This window comes from Candoia aspera, chromosome 6 (assembly GCF_035149785.1).
Source record: "Candoia aspera isolate rCanAsp1 chromosome 6, rCanAsp1.hap2, whole genome shotgun sequence".
NCBI classification, from domain to species: domain Eukaryota; kingdom Metazoa; phylum Chordata; class Lepidosauria; order Squamata; family Boidae; genus Candoia; species Candoia aspera.
In genome coordinates this window covers 28,895,347-28,914,235 of record NC_086158.1, presented here as the reverse complement: position 1 = coordinate 28,914,235, position 18,889 = coordinate 28,895,347, and the positions used below count along the sequence as shown (strand labels likewise).

General features: G+C 37.8%; 1 protein-coding gene across 2 annotated transcripts; it reads left to right on the top strand.

Moving 5' to 3' along the window:
* Positions 1-709: 709 nt before the first annotated feature.
* Positions 710-17,540, top strand: DIPK2A (divergent protein kinase domain 2A). 2 transcript variants are annotated; one of them, XR_010068179.1, is made up of 4 exons: positions 710-1,608; positions 13,653-13,956; positions 14,832-15,221; positions 16,449-17,540. XR_010068179.1 is itself a non-coding variant. In XM_063306630.1 (3 exons), the coding sequence occupies exons 1-3, from the start codon at positions 955-957 to the stop codon at positions 15,161-15,163; spliced, it is 1,290 nt and encodes a 429-aa protein (XP_063162700.1). In that variant the 5' UTR covers positions 711-954; the 3' UTR covers positions 15,164-17,540. The 2 variants fall into 2 exon arrangements, 1 of the variants encoding a protein (XP_063162700.1); XM_063306630.1 differs by having other exon boundaries at positions 711-1,608; positions 14,832-17,540.
* Positions 17,541-18,889: the final 1,349 nt, after the last annotated feature.

Sequence of the window (18,889 nt, the reverse complement as noted above, 5' to 3'; positions counted from 1 at the left end):
GTGCAGCGTGGCAGATCACTACGGAAAGTGAGAGCTGCTTTGGTCAGCTTTTAGCAGTCCCTGAGGGCAGGGAACAGCAGGCTTTAAGGGGCGAAGGTGAGCCGGAACATACGAGATCCACTCCCTCAAGCGCACGGTTTTAATCGGGTAGGTGCTCAAATCCTGAAGGGGACCCTGGCCGATTAACCTTAGCTCAAGACGGCGGTAAGCACCGGCCCCAGTGCCTTACCCGCTCCTATTGCAATAAAGGCAACATGGCGGACGCGGCTCATTCCCCCATTCCGGCTCATTCCCCCTTCTTCTTTACAGACCGTGAATAAAAAAGACAAAAGTGCCCAGCAAGCAGCACATTGTCATCCAGCGGGGCTGGGGATGGGAGACGAGGAGCGGCCTAATCCACTCCCCGTCCCGTTTGGAGCGCGGTCGCCCGACGCCACACCCTCTTTCGTCCCCCCCATTATTAAGAGCCACTCCGGCTCCGCCTCTCTTCCATCCACCCCTTTCTCACCCCGATACAGCGAGGAATACCCGAGCTACTTCCTTTCCCTACCCGTGCAGAGTTTTAGAAGGTGCGTGCCCGTGAAAGAACCGCCCCTCGCAACCTCGCGCGATCCCAACCCTTCACGCGCCTCCATTCGGGTCGGAGGCGCGCGCCCCAGCGCCAGTGTGGCAGCTGTGATTGCTGGAGCTCCTCCCCTAGACGGGGGCGGGGCGGCCCTGTCCGGCGGGCTCTCGGCGGCGGCCTCGGCACCGCCCCTTCCCCTCCCCTCCCCATCCCCTCAGTAACTTGGCTGCTTTTTATCGGGCGAGCCTCGCGGTGGAGAGTTTATCGGCGCTGGCGCTGCAGCGTGAGAAGTGCGGGGCACGAAAGGAGGGGTGGAAGCGCCTGCGAGGGGCGTCCCCCGCCGGCCGGCCGGCCAGTTGGTCGGTCGGTGGCGGCGGTGGTGGCGGACGATGCTCCGGCTGGTGTCGCTGAAGTTGGGGCGGCTGTACCGCTACGTGAAGCTGGCGGTGCTGGGTATCCTGGCGGCGGCGCTGGCCCTCAACTCGCCTTCGTTGCTGGCCTCTCTGCAACGCAACGAGCTGGCCGAGCGGCGCTTCTTGCAGCTGAACAAGTGCCCGGCCTGCTGGGGTACCAGCTGGTGCCGCAAGTTCCTGAACGGGCAGCTGCGCCTGGAGAGCTGGGGTCGCCTGCGCCTCCTCGACTTCCTCAACGTCAAGAACGTGTACTTCGCGCGGTATGGGGAGCCCCGCGAAGGCAGCCGCCGGGTCGTGCTCAAGCGCCTGGGCTCCGCACGGGAGCTCGCCGACATCGACGCCAAGATCTGCCGGCGCGCCACCGGCAGGGGACGCTGCGACTTGCTCCAGGCCCTGCACGCCACCGAGTTCGCCAGCATCAACGGCGACGTCCGGCTTCTAACCCCCGACGTCGTGGAGGGTTGGTCGGACCTGGTGCATTGCCCCTCTCAGCGCCTCCTTGACCGCCTCGTCCGCCGCTACGCCGAGACCAAGGATTCGGGCAGCTTCCTACTCCGCAACCTCAAGGAGTCGGAGCGCATGCAGCTGCTCATTACACTCGCCTTCAACCCGGAGCCTCTCGTGCTTCAGGTAAGGGGCTGCCGCCGGGTCTCTCCCGCCTCCCCCTTGGCGCCGCCGGGCACCTCGTTTGCCCGCGCGGCGCCTTCCCAGCCCCCTGAATTGGACGTCAGCTAAGGCTTGTGTTAAAACGACCGCAAACGGGTGTCTGAGGCGTGATTAAAAGGGTCAACACAAATATGATTGCGTTAGACCAACATGCGGTCTCCTAGGGATTTTCCCTCCATCTGTAAGTGAAGACGGAGCTAAGCTTTTCTGCCTCATAATTTCAATGATTAGAAACATTTTTAGCTGTAATAGGAGCAGTATCGGTATATCTTGAATATTCTCTAATATCTTGAAGGCTTACGCATTCATTACAGTATAAGGTTTCTTGGATTCCTTAAGGTGCCTCGGGGCTCTGGCTTTAAAAGTGGGTTTTCTCTCCCCCCTCTTGGATAGTATAGCAAATTTCATAGCTGTGCAGAAGCTGATTTTAAGGCTTTCTTAAAAGTGTATGTTCTGAATTGGAACAATCATACATCTTACTCTTCCACAATTAATTGCTTCTCAAATGCCAGATATTTTATGGAAAGTGTGTGGTAATATCCACCTCTTTTCCATCTAGCAAAATTGAACTTATCCTTTTTTTCTTTCTTTCATGTTGACTTGCCGGTTTTACATATTTTGAATGCCATCTGAATCCAGGTATTTCATGGCATTTCTTTTGGATGTAGATATACCATAAAATTCTCTGTACTAAATCAGCTGAAACTGTTTTTTGCGTTTATTAGATTTAGTTGTGGATTGAGATGTTGAGTGTCCAGCTTTTAATTTTTTTTTCCAGATCATAAAATAGAAAAGAGAACAGGAAATTGTGAATGTACTAAGCAGCTTGTTTTGAGACAAATGCAGCTGAAGTATGTACATGTCCAAATTTGTACTAAATATGTGTATTTGAATGCTAATGAAATCAGTTGAAACTTAGTTCAATCAAATATTACTTTAATTTTAGTAAGAAAACATGCATTGTAGAGTGGTAAAATATAATTTGTTCCTTGAGATTCCATTACAGGAAATCTGAATGTAATTGTAATTTCATTATTTACCATGTATTGAAATAGATTTTAATCTTCTTGTGTGTGTCTCTATGTTAACAACTTTCTTTTTGGTAGATGTCCATTTCTTTCTAGTGATTATTATTGCTTGAAACTTGTTTCTCAGGGAACAGCCAAAAAATTAGAAGTGTCCTGCTATTTGAGGCTTTCAGTAATGTTAACCTGGCATTCATTCAACTAATCATGATTGTTAGACATTAAGTACAATATTTTTGACAGGCATCAAATTCAGTGATTATTCCAGTTACATTTCAAAACAATGCTATAGTAAAAATTATGGCAGCACAGACCTAATTTATTTTTGAGTATGTTATGTTAAGAAATGGTGGCTTTTTTTGATACAGTGTATTTATACCAACCTTATTTTAGGTATTCACTTGTTATGAATTTTATGAAAATATGTTCAATCAGAAAAAGGTAACTAAATGGGGAGGGCAGAAGTTGAGATTGCATTTACATAGATAATTAATGAACAATATATATTTTGCATATATAAGCTGCACTTAAGTATAATACAACAATTAAGTTTTTCTAATGGTGCACTTTTATGAACTTTTGTATAATAGTTTATAAATGGCAGTATATTTGTGAAATAAATGGTTAAGTCACTTTCAGTAACTGGGATGGTTGACAAAGAAGGGATAGTTGACAACATAATGGTCTGCTGAAACAGCTGGTGCTCTGCTGAGCTCTTAGTGACTTGATATGTACCAGTTGGTATATGTTTCTAACAATTTTTAAAGGATGTCATTAACTTAGTCTCTCCACCCTCCCTCTGAAACAGAGCTGATGGGAGGACTTTTGTTTTGATGTTTCTTGCAGATTCCCTTTCAAATTAACTTTGTCATGCTTTTCATATGTGTAAAAGTTCTATATAGGTTGATATTCTTTAATTATAAGCTTGCTAAATATTTTTTCTCCAGTTAATATGAAGAAGTAATCTTTAAAATATATATGATAGTTATAAATAGATTAACAGAAATAATTTGCAAAAATCATTAAAGATGTTGGTTTTGCATGAAAACAAATGTAGATTTTGATTATATGCTGAAAGATTTAACGTATCTTATATTTCACAATATATGTTTATGCTTGGATTAACTTTCTGAGGTATTAAGGTAGAGAAAGTGTACATGATGAATTTAATTTGGAGGAAATTGAACATAATGCTTGGTTAGACAGAATATTTTTCTTATTTCCCAGTCTGAAACAATTTGATAAAGGGGTTTAAATACATCCAGGATATCTATAATATAGGTGCATTCATTATCTCTCCAGAAATCCATAACTATGCCGTTTAAGCCTTTGTGCTGCCTAAGAACTCCATTGGAATTGATTTAAAGTATGTTTCTTTTAAAAAGTTAAAAGCTTTCACATTAACAAACAATTGAAAGGAAAAGGTAAGTTTGTAACTTTCAGTATAAATTACATTTGTTATGTTTGTTTTACAAGTGCTTATATTGTATTACAGTTGCTTATTATCCTGCTATCAAGACTTCTGTGGCATTTTCATGTTATCAGTGTATCTTAATCAGAATATTCCTGGCCAGTGATGGATAATATCCCATGTATCCAAACATGCACAGTTTTGTATCTGCATGCAGAGTTAGCCTGGTGTAATGTGTAATACACTACCACTGTGAATATTTACTAAAGGGTAATACAGACCTTATAATCAAGTAGTTGGACATTCTTAGCCAGATTCATCTTAAGAAAAACTCAGAAAGTAAATACTATAATGCAGTTACATGAAGATGTAATAGTTGATTGGTACTTAAGAAGAAATAGCAGTGCATTAGCACTAATAGCTTGTAGACTGTGTATATGCTGCCAGGGTCAAAGCTAAACAATAACTTAGAACTTGTTTATATGGCTAGTAGTTTGTGATTTTGGTACTCGATAAAGCATAAGTTAATTTCCATGAAACATTTTGTTGGCTATAATAGGAAGTAGGATAGGGTACTAATCTCAGTGGATCTTTGGTCTGATCTTTCATTATATATTTAGGTTTCAATAATCCAATTAGGTATTCATAGTTAGCTTTTGTTTTTTTTTTAAAACAGCATTCTTACTTTATATTTAGTGATATCAACGAAGTTTTTAAAAGCTTTTAATTGGGCTAGAAACATCCTTTGGAAGTTCATGGAAAAAAAATTGCCTGATAGTTCTGTGAAAGTGATCTGCGATTTATAAGTACTCATATTATGAGTACTTTAAAATCACATTTTTGGAATATATTACAGCTAAAAATGAAATAATATATTTTACGGAATAAATTCACTCAGTGCAGTTATCTAAAGCTGAAAGCATTGGTTTGAAATGCTAGTGGACTGTGCAAAAAAATTACATGTCATTCAGGTTATTACATTAAAATCTTTTTTAAAAAAGTATAAAAATTAACAGTTGTTTAACTGTACGACTAAGGAAAAAAGCAAAAAAGCAAAAAAAAGCGATTTTCAAGCTGTGTAAAATTGAACAAGAATTTTCAGAATAATATTAAACTAATACATATAGGATGATTGTAACTTTCATTTGCATGAAATCAATAATATTGTAAGCAGAAGTAACCAGTATGACAGGAATCATCAATTAGAATAAACAACTGAAATTTCTGTCAGATTTAAGGTCAGTCCTTATAATGAAATACAAACAATCTAATATCTGTATTATCAGACTTGTTTTTTTAAATGCAATGTTATTTTTTAATACAATTTTATTAAAACTTAATAAAGTTAAAGAAAGCTAAAAGTGCAAAAGCAAAGAAACAAAATACAAAGAAGTAGCTTCTGATTTTCTTTACAGCAGTTATAAGTACAATTATAAATTTATCTCTTGCTCTATGGGTGCTGCATAACTCAATTCTTTTCTATAATCTATCCTGTCTAATCATCAAATCCATAAATCATAAGTTCATTTTTTTTTCTGTTTCACACAAAAACTTTATAAGGGGGTTCCAGTCAGCAATAAGCATAAATACTGTCTTTTCTCTAATCAAAGAAGTCAGTTTGGCCATTGATGATGAAGCAAGTCCCATCATCTTCAACAACCATTCTTCCATTGTCGGCACTACCAAATCTTTTCATCTTTGCACATAGAATAATCTCACTGCAGTAGTCGTGTATAAAAACAAAGTTCCATGACTTTTTTTGAACTATCAGTCCCAAAAGAGAAGCCTGTGGTTTCAGTTGTGTATTATCTTTAAAATTCTCTGAATTAATGTTCATATTTTGAATCCAAAACTTTCTGACTTTTTTACAAGTTCACCAAACATGGTAAAATGTCTCTTCTTGCTCACATTTCCAACATAAATTTGAAGTCTCTGTGTACATTCTAGACAATTTTTCTGGTGACATATACCAACAATGCATCATTTTATAAAAATTCTAACAATGTAAATTTCAGTCCTTTCAACCATGTATTTTCCCATTGTTCCATCTATATACTATAACCAAAATTTTTAGCCCATGTTATCATACAGTCAGGACCAGAAATATTGGAAGAAGGATAACTGTTTTGGCATTTGGCCTCTGTACACCTCCACATTGAAGTTGAAAGGAAACACACCCAGATGGAAGCAAAGTCAGGACTTTCAGCTGTAATTCAAGGGGTTTGACAAAAGTGGGGCACTAACCATTCAAGAAGTACAGCCAGTCGCACCCCCCGCCCCCATCGTTGGTGGCTCATAAGTAATGGAACAAACCAACACCATTACAAACATAAGGATCACCTTTAATACCTGGATGAAAATCCTTTGCAGTCAATGACTGCCTGAAGCCTGGAACCCATGGACATGACCAAATGCTGAGTTTCCTCCCTCAAGATGCTTTGCCAGGCCTTTACTGCAGCTGCCTTCAGCTGCTGCTTGCTTGTGCGTCTTTCTGCCTTCAGTCTTGTTTTCAGTAAGTGAAAAGCATGCTCTTTTGGGTTGAGATCAGGTAACTGACTTGGCCATTGAAGAACAGCCCACTTCTTTGCCTTGAGAAACTCTTGGGTAGCTTTTGCTATATATTTTGGGTTACTATCCATCTGCAATATGAAGTGGTGTCCTATCCGTTTGGCAGCATTTGGCTGAATCTGAACAGAAAGTATAGCCCTATACGCTTCAGAATTCATCCTGCTGCTTTTCTCAGCAGTCAGGTCATCAAGAAACACCAGTGACCCGGTTCCATTGGCAGCCATATATGCCCATGCCATAACACTGCTTCCACCATGTTTGACAGATGATGTGGCATGCTTTCGATCACAAGCTGTTCCTTTCCTTCTCCATACTTTTCTCTTCCCATCATTCTGGTGCAAGTTAATCTTGGTTTCATTAGTCCAAAGAATCTTATTCCAGAACTGGGCAGGCTTTTTTAGGTGTTTGCTGGCAAAGTCTAATCTGACTTTCTGTTCTTGAGCATTACCAGTGGTTTGCACCTTGTTGTGAAGCCTCTGCATTTACATTCATAAAGCCGTCTCTTGACTGTAGATGTTGACAGTGACATGCCTACCTCCTCAAAGAGTGTTCTTGACCTTGCTAGATGTTGTGAAAGGGTTCCTCTTCACCATGAGCAGAATTCTGCAGTCATCCACTTTAGTTGTCGTCCGTGGTCTTCCAGGCCTTTTGCTGCTGCTGAGCTTGCCAGTTAATTCCTCCTTTTTCAGGATGTTCCAAACTGTTGTATTGGCCACTCCCAGTGTTTTTGCTATTTCTTTGATGGGTTTATTTTGTTTCCTCAGCCTAAAGTTAGCCTCCTTCATTCGCATGGACACCTTTTTGGACCTCATGTTGAGAGTTCCAGTGAGCAGCTACCAGATGCAAATGTAACACTCAGAACCACCTCCAGGCTTTATATCTGCTTGATTGGTCATGGGGTACCCAGGAAACAGGCCACACCTGGCCATGCAGCTGCTTGTCAGCCATTGGTTCCATTACTTATGAGCCACCAGTGATGGGTGTGTGTGTATGCCACTGGCTGTACTTCCTGAATGGTTAGTGCCCCAAGTGTCAAACCCCTTGAATCACAGCTGAAAGTCCTGACTTTGCTCCCATCTGGGTGTGTTTCCTTTCAACATCAATGTGGAGGTGTACAGAGGCCAAATGCCAAAACAGTTATCCTTCTTCCAATATTTCTGGTCCTGACTGTACATTCTTTCACGTGTTCTTCTGTTTCAAATTTCAATAAAAGTTTATACATTTTAGCAATAACATATTCATCATTTGTACACAATTGTATTTCAAACTCAGTCTTACAATGTTCAAAACCATGAATTCTTTTTATCTGTTTTAAATCTTTCTAATAATAATATGTAAGGAAACCATTGACAAGCATATCCCTCTGCCACCAGATCTTCTATTGTTTTTATTTTACACTCCCCTTGACAAAATTCTAGTATCTCATGATAAGTTAGCCATTTGTATTTGCTTCTTATTTCTTGTCTATAAAATGCTTCTTGTGCTGAGAGCCACAGAGGTGTTTTTGGGCACAACCTGGGTTTGTATCTATTCCATATTCTCAGTATGGCATGTCTAACATAATGATATTTAAAATGTACATTAACCTTTATTGTACCACAAGTATCCATCCCACCCATATCTAAGGTCTTGTCCTTCTAACTCCAAAAGTCTTCTGTTTCTCAGCAACACCCTCTCTTTCATCCAAACCAAACCACAAGCTGCAAAACACAATTTCAAATCAGGTAAACCCACTCCTCTTTCCTTTGCATCTTGTAACACCTTATAATTAACTTGTGGTTTTTTCCCCTGCCACACAAATCTAGATACATCTTTCTGCCATTGCTTAAAACAACATTCTAGGCTAAACATTCATCTTAACCACAGAAATTCTCCCCACCAAAGACAACTGTATAGTTTCTCCCATCTTAACGTAACTGTTTTAACTTCATTCCCTGTCTTAACATAATTATTTTGAAATAACATGCAACTCATATTTGTCATAGTGATACCCAAATATTTTACCTTTTTCTTGATCTTAAAACCCATTTTATTCATCAATTCTGTTTGATCTTGTATTTTCATATTTTTTGTTGATATCTTCGTCTTCTGTTTATTAATCTTGAGCCCCCCTAATGCATCAAATTCTTTTAATTTACCCATTAATGTTTCAAGTCCATTTAAAGGATATTCAAAAACCAACACCAAGTCCTCTTCAAGAGATCTTAGTTTATCAGTCTCTTTTTAAATCTTTACTCCCATAATCTTCTCAGCTTGTCTTATGTCTCTATTCAATATTTCAAGAACCAAAATAAAAAAGAGAGGGAACAATGGGCAGCCTTGTCTTGTTCCTTTTTGTATCTCATGGTTTTGTTAGATCTCCATTAAGAATTATTTCTGCTAAATCAGTCTTACCCATTTTATAAAACTCTCTCCAAAATTCATATCTTCAAATACCTTGAACACGAAAGCCCAGTTCAAATTGTTAAAGGTCTTCCCTGCACATAAGATCAGTGCAGCTTATTTTTCATTATGTTGTTCCAAATATTCCAAAATGTCCAACATATTTCTAACATTGTCCTTTAACTATCATATAGGTAAAAACCCACATTGATCCTCATGAGTAAATTCTTGCAAAATTATTTTCAATCTATCAGCTAGAATTGTTGTGAACAACTTGTATTCAATAGTGATATCAGTCTATAGTTTCTTGTTAAAAGTCAAAATTTATCCGTCTTTAGGTATTAGTGCTATATTAGCCTCTTTCCAACTCTCTGGCATCTTTCCTCCTTGTAAGATAGAATTCATTGTGTTTTGCAGAGGTTGTAAAAGTTCATCCTCAAAGCGTTTATAATAAACACCTGATAATTCGTCTGGTCCAGGCACCTTTCCTGGTTTAATCTTTTTTTACAGCTAAATGCAACGTTATTTTTGACATTGATGCATATTTCACAGGTTAGTCTTTCTTCTGAAGATGAAATTATGTGTAGTTTCCAGTAAGAAAGTATCCTGGCAGCTTTTATCAAGTGCAAAGCCAACTCTGTAGACTTGATAGGAATATAAGGTTTACTAATATTTAGCTGAAAGACAGCTGGCAGGGAAGAAAATTCAGTAAGATTGTTTTATTCTATAGTGAATCATCTTCCAGAATTGTTGACCTTTGTAAAATTGTTGCCAATTATGAGGGGGAAAAAAAAACAATTCAGCCTGATTATTGCATGTCCAGCAATATTTGAATATGAATTACCTATTTTGGAAATCAGCATTGGAGTGATACACCAACGAAAAAACATGTACCAGTTTTCTCTAAGTGTACTATTTACAGTAAATGTGGTATTTGTTTTCTACCAGTATTCCCATTGCTGCATATCAGTCCTGTTTAAATTCTGCATTAATTTAATCATACGTGACTTGTTAGTTTCATAACTTATAAATAAGGCCCAGCAGTTCTGGATTTTGTGTTACAGGTTTTTCAAATTTGGCCAAGTCTCTTGAGTATTCTGCCTTGTTTTTGTAATACAGGTAGTCCTTGACTTACAACCACATTTGGGACTGGAACTTCCATCACTAAGCAAGGCAGTTACTAAGTGAGTCATGCCAGATTTTATGACCTTTTTTACCACAGTTAAGCAAATCACGTGGTGATTAAGCAAATCCAGCTTCCCCCATTGACTTTTCTTGTTGGAAGCTGGCTGGGAAGGTTGCAACTGGCGATCACATGACTCCAGGACACTGCAATTGTCGTAAATACATGCTGGTTACCAAGCACCTGAATTTTGATCATGTGGCCTCAGGGACACTGTGACGCTCATATGTGTGAGGTCTGACTGCAGGTCACTCTTTCCAGCACTGTTGTAACTTTGAATGGTCACTAAACGAATGGTCGTAAGTCAAGGACTAGTGCCTTAATCACTTCACAAAACTGGCTCAGGTAGTATTTTAGGGACACTTATATAATTTTTATGAGTGTTCCACTTGTTAAATGTCTCTGCAGATGCATCTCTCCACAGAGATGACCTGGAAGATGTGAACTGTGAGGGTGTGCACGATGAGTTGTAAAACCATTGTAATGTATAAGAACAAAAATCTTTACAACTTTCATTACCTTATTTTGCTGGGATTTTGAACTGCAAGTAGAAAATTTGAACTGCAGGGAAGAATAATTTTCTTATCTTAAACTGAAGAGCATTTACAGGTATTCCTTGCTTAACAATGGTAAGTGGGACCAGAATTTCCATTGCTAAGCAATGCGGTTGTAAAGCGCGATGTCATGTGACCACATCACTTAGCAACAGAAATCCTGGCAGTTCCTGTTGCCCTTGTTGAGCTGAGTCTCTGTGTATGGCTTGCCACACATTATATTTGCTGTTGGTGGCAAATGGATTAGAGTTTACTGGTGAAAAGGAAACTTTGTGGTTCTCAAAGTTTAAATGTATATCTGTTGTGACTCTGGTGGAACAGGATACTATTTTATGTATATTAGGACCATAGAAGTAGCCTATCATCAGTAGAAACTATTTCAACAATATTTATTTCTATCACTCCTTCCTGTGCCAAGATAGAACATTTAAATTAAAATAGGTATGAGAATGTGAAATATGCAATTCTTGCATAAGTACTGAACTACTTAAATTTCTATTCCTCGTGGCTATTTATCCATTAAAGTATAATTCCCCTTCAAGTACAGCTTGGCATGATTATGACTGGTGACTTCATGTTAGTGATGTGCAAAAGACAGCATGCTGGAGAATTCTGGAATGTCCTGTTTTTCCAGTAGACTATGCCATTCCAGGTGTGACCTGTTTAATGGAATAGAATCTTTCATGTTCTTTTTGGAAGATTTACTTCTGGAAGACTGCCAGCCCACTCTTGGAATAGCCAGATCATCATGGCCTGGTAGACAGACTAGCCCTCCAGAGCTTCGTGGAATGTTCCAGTCTTTGGAAATGATATGTTTTGCATTTATTTGACATAACAGTGTAGTTGCTTAAACCAGTATAAAAACTGTTTGAGATTGCATAATTCTGGAATGCGTTTTTTTACTTTCCGGTGTAGCATACATGTATTCCTGGTGGTCTCCCATAAAAGCATTAACTGATCTGACCCTGCTTTATTTTTTGAGATCAGCCAAGGCAGCTGAGTGTTGCCAACTAGCCAGGCTGTTTATCAGTTAGAGAATATCCATTTCCTGTTTCAGCCTCAAGTTTTATGATTGAGTTGTCTGCAACAACTCATTAGTATATGTTAATTACGGTTGTTTTGTTTGCTTATTTTGATCTTGCTTCTTGGTCATATTCAGTAGTAGGAAGGAATGTCCATGTCTCTCTGTGGTCATGCACAGCATGATTGTACATGTTGCTATATTACAAAAGTCTGTGATGTAAGAATGCTTTGCTGTATAGAATTATTCTTACATTCAATTAAAAAATTTAGCTGGTGGCAGAAACATACATTATACACAGCATTTTCTGTCAAATCAAAATTTATTTTATTTTATTTTGTAATTTAAGCTTGAAGTATGATCTTATATTGTTCCAGATTTTATTAGCTTCCAGAATGGGAGGAATTATGAAATGTATTCTTACCACCTTATACTTCTTCATCTGTTTATGTTTGTCATCTCAATTAAAAATGTACCCATCCTAATCTAGTACTTCAACAACTCAAAATTTACTACTCTAATTTCAGTTCTAGCAATATTGTACTGCAGAAGTGCACACTTTATGTCTTGGTCACAACACCAGAGTTTTTTTAGTTTTATACCTGTTCAGTAAAAACCAGTTTTCATGACACACTATAAATGTTCTAAATAAATTACTTATTTCCAGTAGGAGAAAGTTGGGCTTTGATGAAGCTGCCAGTCAACATTCATGGTGTTGCTTTCTTACAAAACCTGATAGAGAAATGAATGTTCATTTGGCCCCAGACTTGTCCAGAAAATCTGGATGAATACACCAGTTTACTAAAATAACTGAGCATAGGAAATAGCTACATTTACTCACCATATCCAATCTTAGTAAATACCTTGAAAAATGAAACTGCCAGAAAATACAGTATTTCATTTTTTCCCAATGCTTATACAGAAATAAAACAAAAATCCCCTAGAGGAACCATCCAATATTAGCCCTGATTTAAACTCCCCAATTCTACCATAATAACATCATATCCTTTACATTATATCAGCTAGGTAGGTTCTATCATGCAAGCAGGAAGTCCCCAAATTATTGGCGCTGCCTTTCTTTTTCAGATATTGGCGCTGCCTTTCTTTTTCAGATATTACTACTGTGACTTTTAAATGATAGTTACCTAGATGAATCTTTTTTAACTCCTTTATTCCTGGGCTGATGATTTAATTTATGTGAATGAGTATTATAATATAGTACTAGATAATGATGGACCTGTCAATTTAGGAGCATAACTAATCTAATATCTCTATAATTCAATATAATTTAAGTGTTGATATGCTGCTTTTAAGAATGAAGACAATTTCAGGATGAATCATTAAGAACCAGTAATAAAAACGTTAAGGCAAGCAAAATACTAAAATCCAATTATACCTAAAACCAGTCCATACAAATGAATCCTTTTTGGTTTCACAGCCCAATAAAGCTAATTTATAAAAGCACACGGAAAACAAATATTCAGAACTTTCTTGAAATACCCTGAAATACCCTCACAGATAAGGTGTTTCATAGGTGACAGGAGGTCCAAGGCTACCATTAATGAATAGCTGCAACTGCTTTAGGGTTAACTGTGAAAGAGTATTATGTACAATTACTTGTAAATTAGACCATATCAGATAAATGCAAGCACCAGCAGGTGCTGAATACCCCTGGCACTTTGCATTCAATGTAGCAAATCCCAGCAATAAACAGACCAAAGAGCCAATATGGAACTAAGGGTTGCCATAATTAAAATTCATAATGCAATGTTCTTACATTTCATATATTTTTTAACATTACTTTTGTCAATATTGCAGGGTGCTTTTGGTATTCAGCCTTAATAATTGGTTTTTCCCATTACAGAGTTTTCCCTCTGACGAAGGCTGGCCATTTGCAAAATACCTGGGAGCGTGTGGAAGAATGGTGGCTGTAAACTATGTGGGAGAAGAACTATGGAGTTACTACAGTGCCCCTTGGGAAAAACGAGTGGACCTGGCATGGCAGCTAATGGAAATAGCAGAACAGCTGACAAATAATGGCTTTGAATTTGCACTCTACCTCCTTGATGTCAGCTTTGATAACTTTGCAGTAGGTCCTAAAGATGGAAAAGTCATAATTGTGGATGCTGAAAATGTTTTGGTGGCAGATAAAAAGTTAATCAAACAAAGTAAGTTGGCTTCTTTTTTATCCAGTGGCTTTTTAACAATTTAAGCTATGGTTTGATTTTTCTTCCCTTGGCTAAAAAATGATGGGTCTTAATTAATACAGCAATAGATTTTTAAATCACCATTATAAGCATTTATTTTTGAACAAGTTGAATTTTTCATGATTATACAGGCTTATTGAACAAACCTAAACTAGAGATTTTTGCTGTTATGAAGTATGTGATAAAATGGTTAAATCCTTGGAGGATATCCAAGAGCTATTGTAGAGTAAATGATTTTGTGAAGATGTATTGTGGATGTCTTAACCAACGTGCATAGCTCTTCTACTATTGCGTCTTAGGTGTCGCTTCTCTGGCAGTAAGACAGCAAAGAAATGCCTAGGGAGTGAGATGTCACAAATTGGGGCAAATTTTAGATTGGCAAATCCCAAACCATTATATTCTGTGTGGAACAAGCCTTTATGTTCTGTCCTGCTTGTGTGACAGAATGGCCTAGGAAATGATGATTAGGTTGTGATGATTACACTGCCATGGGTTCTCCCTTTCCCTAGACTTCATAGAAATTGTAGTACTCAGTTTAGGAAAGTTATTTCTTACAATTGTTCTCCTTGTAGACTCCTTGTAGTATTTTGACTCCTTGTAGTATTTTGTTCAGTTTCAAAATACAATATGTTTACCTTCCTTTTCTCCAAACTGATATGAATGTCCCCAACATCCTTAAAATCAAACTGATGGTAAACATGCTAAAGCAGCTTTAAATGTCATCTGAAATTATGTGCTTTAAATAAGTCCCATGATAAGATGCATCCAAAGTGCTTTTTTTCTTCTGACTGTTCTTTTACTGTTACTTACTATTGTGTTTTCTATGCATTTCACAGATAAACCCGAAAACTGGGATGTATGGTATGAAAGCAAATTTGATGACTGTGATAAGGAAGCTTGTCTTTCTTTCTCAAAGGAGATTTTGTGCACTCGGGTCACTGTGGATCATAACTATTATGCTATTTGTCAGAACCTTTTATCAAGACATGCCACATGGCATGGAACTTCTGGAGGACTTCTTCATGATCCTCCAGCTTATATTGCCAAAGATGGCCGACTTGAGGCCTTGCTGGATGAGTGTGCCAATCCAAAGAAGCGATATGGTAGATTCCAGGCTGCAAAAGAATTACGTGAATATCTTGGACGATTAAGTAACAATGTGAGTTAATTCAAAGTGGATAGACAGTCAGAAACCGTATTGTGCTGGGGCAAGGACAGATGGATAAGTGAGTTCTGAACTTGAAACAAGCAACCAGAATGAGAGAATAAATTGCATAACACTATTGCTACATGAAGGTTGACAAAAATACTTATCCTACTACAACTTGAGTTACGTTTGACTCAAATAGGAAGACTGACAATTTAATTGAATTGATTTTCTCAATAATATTTCACTGTTTTGTGAGACTGTTACCCTTACTTGGAAAGTCAAGTTATATGGGCCTGTTTTAAAGGCTTTTATTTCTGATATCATTATCCTGCTTACACAACTTACAAAAGTGACATTTGCATACATGCTGATAACCCAAGGTGTCCTTGATTGTTTTTGAATCTACTAGATTTTCATTTAATGCTGTGTGCTTTTTGAGTACAGGATTCCTCTTCTTATTCTGTTGTTGAATTCCTTTTGTTTCACATGTTTGTATGCCTTATTAAAGATATGCTTGTAAAAGCTGTCTTAAATGTTGTGTGAACCTAACCTAGTTATGTTGGAATTGTTTATATTTCTACTGCAGGTAATACTTCACATCCTGGTTAAATAGAAAACTCCATCCTTTCAGTGTGTTAAAGTATATGTTCATCAGGGAATTTAAGTATACAAAACTATTTCAATGAAGACAAACAGTTGGAACCAGTCATGTTTACGTTGATCCAACAGAAACAGTGTGATTTAAGGCACTCTACAGGCTCATTGATTTCCATGGATCAGCTTTAAACAGGACTAAGACTAAAACCAACTCTTGTGTTGGAGACAAGCAGTACTAGATAAATGAAAACAAAAATGTTTTGCTACTATAGTAATCATAAGCCAAAGAAAATGGTTATGTGTAAGTCTCTAATTGCTTAAAATAATGTACTGTAGTGGCACTAGCCTACTGACAACTTTTTAGTCAGTTATTATCATTCTACTACTAGTTAAAAACTTAGGAACAACATGCAAATGAGAAAATGCCTAGCAGGCTAGCATTTGTTCTGTATTATTCACAACTCTGCTGATTAGGGGAACTAATGTTTACAGGATTTTTTTTTTGAGGGTCACTATATATAATAGCACCCTTCATGTATATGGTAGAGGGCTTTTTTTACATAAAGTCTTTCAGTTGCATTTGTTGTTTTTTTCTATGATGGTTACTATATGCCTGAAATTGTTCCCACAAATCAGGAGTTGAAGGAGATATTTGATCATTGCTAAATAAGTTTTAAAAGGTGTGGTTTACTTCTTTTATTCACAGTAACAATTATAGAGGTTCTCTTCAATGGAGTGATGAAGTTCTGATCCTGACAAAGACTCCTAATTACAGCAACAATTAATTGACTACAATTATTTTAAGATGGAGTAAGGATGAATCGTACACTAAGGATGATAAGTATGTTACTGAAAAATGCATCTGGACGAGTGGGATATAGCAGTAGGAAAGAGATGAAAACTACCCACTCCATTTCCAAACTGTGAAAACATGCAGAATATGTCAAAGATATATAAAATAAATGGCAAGGTCCATTATTCTTCTCTTTGGCTTGCTTAGGTCATATACATTTGCTTCTTTGCAAATTGTGTCTATACAGTGTTACTTTCATAGAGTTGTTGAGCTGTCTCCTGGAAAAAAAACTTGCTGTGGCAATTTCTTTTATCTCTAACATGGCTGAATCAGAGCACATTAGGTATGTTTGCATCCTACTGACATAATCTATAGACTTTAAGTGGGTAATACTGTGGTTATTTCAAAAACTATAGTCTTGCCTAATTTTCTCTGGATTCTGTTACAATGTATTCTCATAGTATTTATGTTGACTTTGCTATAGTTCAGACTTGAGTAAAACTAAAATGTGAGATTAAACACTAGCCTGCCACAAAAGGCCTTGTTTTATCACACTATTAATTTAATATCCACATTTTCTAATGACTGCTGTAGGCTTGAAACAACACTGCCAGCTACTGAGGCAGTTCAACTGCCAATGTTCCCTGGGAGGTTAGGGTTAGAATTCGTGGTTCATCCTTCAAATACTGTGCTGATAAGCAGGATTCTGATGATAAAGGGAGTCCATAATTTTCAGTCTACAGGGAAAACATCTATGTGGAAAGCAATAAGTTTTCAATTTGCACCTATCAAGTATTTATTGTACAAGGACAATTTATATTTTTAATCATTGCCCATGAAAAATGGTGAAATATTTTTGAATGAGATGTTTGAGGTTTGTATGTGCATAAAAATTGTCTTTTGTACTGTAACTGTTTAATTTGGTTATCAAAACTGTTTCCTGTGCCTTTATATTAAGGTTGTTTCTACAACTTCTCTTGATTAATAAAAAAGTACTTAATTTTTTTTCTTGGCCTTGCTTAAATGTAATGCGCTGGCAGTCCATTTTATTTTAATACCTAAGAGGGTATTTTACTCCACCATGAATGGCAACAAATATGAGTGCTTTTGAAAGGGTTGGAATTCATTTGTGGAGAGCAGTGTCAGTACTAAAATCCCCATATCTGGGCACAATATTTCTTTAAAAAGTAGTTACTGGAGAAAAGTACTGAAGTACATTTATGTTCTTTGTTGGTATCTTGAGAGTGATGATGAGAGAGAGGATAATTGATACTTTACCCTGATATTGCCAGGCAACTTTCAGGATTTATGGATTGAATTTGGGCCTTACTACATTCATAAAGAAGTTAGAATTGAGTCCCCCCCCCCCCCTTACAGCTGTTGCTTTTATATTATACTATGAATGAGTCAAAGTGAAGCATGGAATGCATATGCTGCTATCTTCTTTTTTGTGGGGGGTAACCAGAGAAAGGTATACTTCCATAGAGTTGGGAAGTTTTGGGATATGAATTCTATGAATAGAAAACAAACGCTCAACAAGCTAGCTATGCAGTTCACAGTTTTAAGGCCAGCTTGCATGTTAAACTATCAATTCTGGAACATGCAAAACAAGCTAGGGTTACAGGGGAGTGAAAGTAATTGTTGAAATGGATCTCCTCATGCAAGGAGATGGCAGAGCATAAGCCAGCAATTTATTTCAGTTTATGCATCTTGTACTAAATAGGACCTATTGCTGCTAAACTAAATACATTGCTGCTGCTCATAGAACAAATGGATTTTAGCTGGGTATGTTTAGGATCTGTAATATATTTCAATAATTTCAGGTGTATACTTTTAATTCCGATTTTGCAGTTTTCCTTACTGTTTCAGGCCAGTGTGTACAAAGATAACTCTTGTAAAACTGCCATGGAACTTCTGCGTTCAAAAAGGTAGCAGATCTGTTCCATGAATTTCTTTTTACATTTTTAGTATATTAAACCTCATTAAAAACAAAAATCTTGGCTTCTCCACATCTGAACTGCTTTTTTATACTGAACTATTTTTCTGGAAGTCAAGTCAATAAATTGCCATCCCTTGCTTACTGGTTAAGAGTTACTCTCACCTTTCTAAAAGAAAAAGCATGTCCATAATGTGTAGGCAGGCTATGATTGCTGTGTTACATGGCCTAACCTCCTACTTACGTCTCATTCTCTACATACCCACAAAAATGCATCAAAGCCAAAACCATAATTGGATGTGGGCTGAGCACTGGAACAACAGAAGGAACATTTTAGCATAATACTGTACAAAGATACTGAAATCAAATTTGTTGGAAAAATTACAAAATTCCAGAACAATGCTTGTTCTTGTGGATA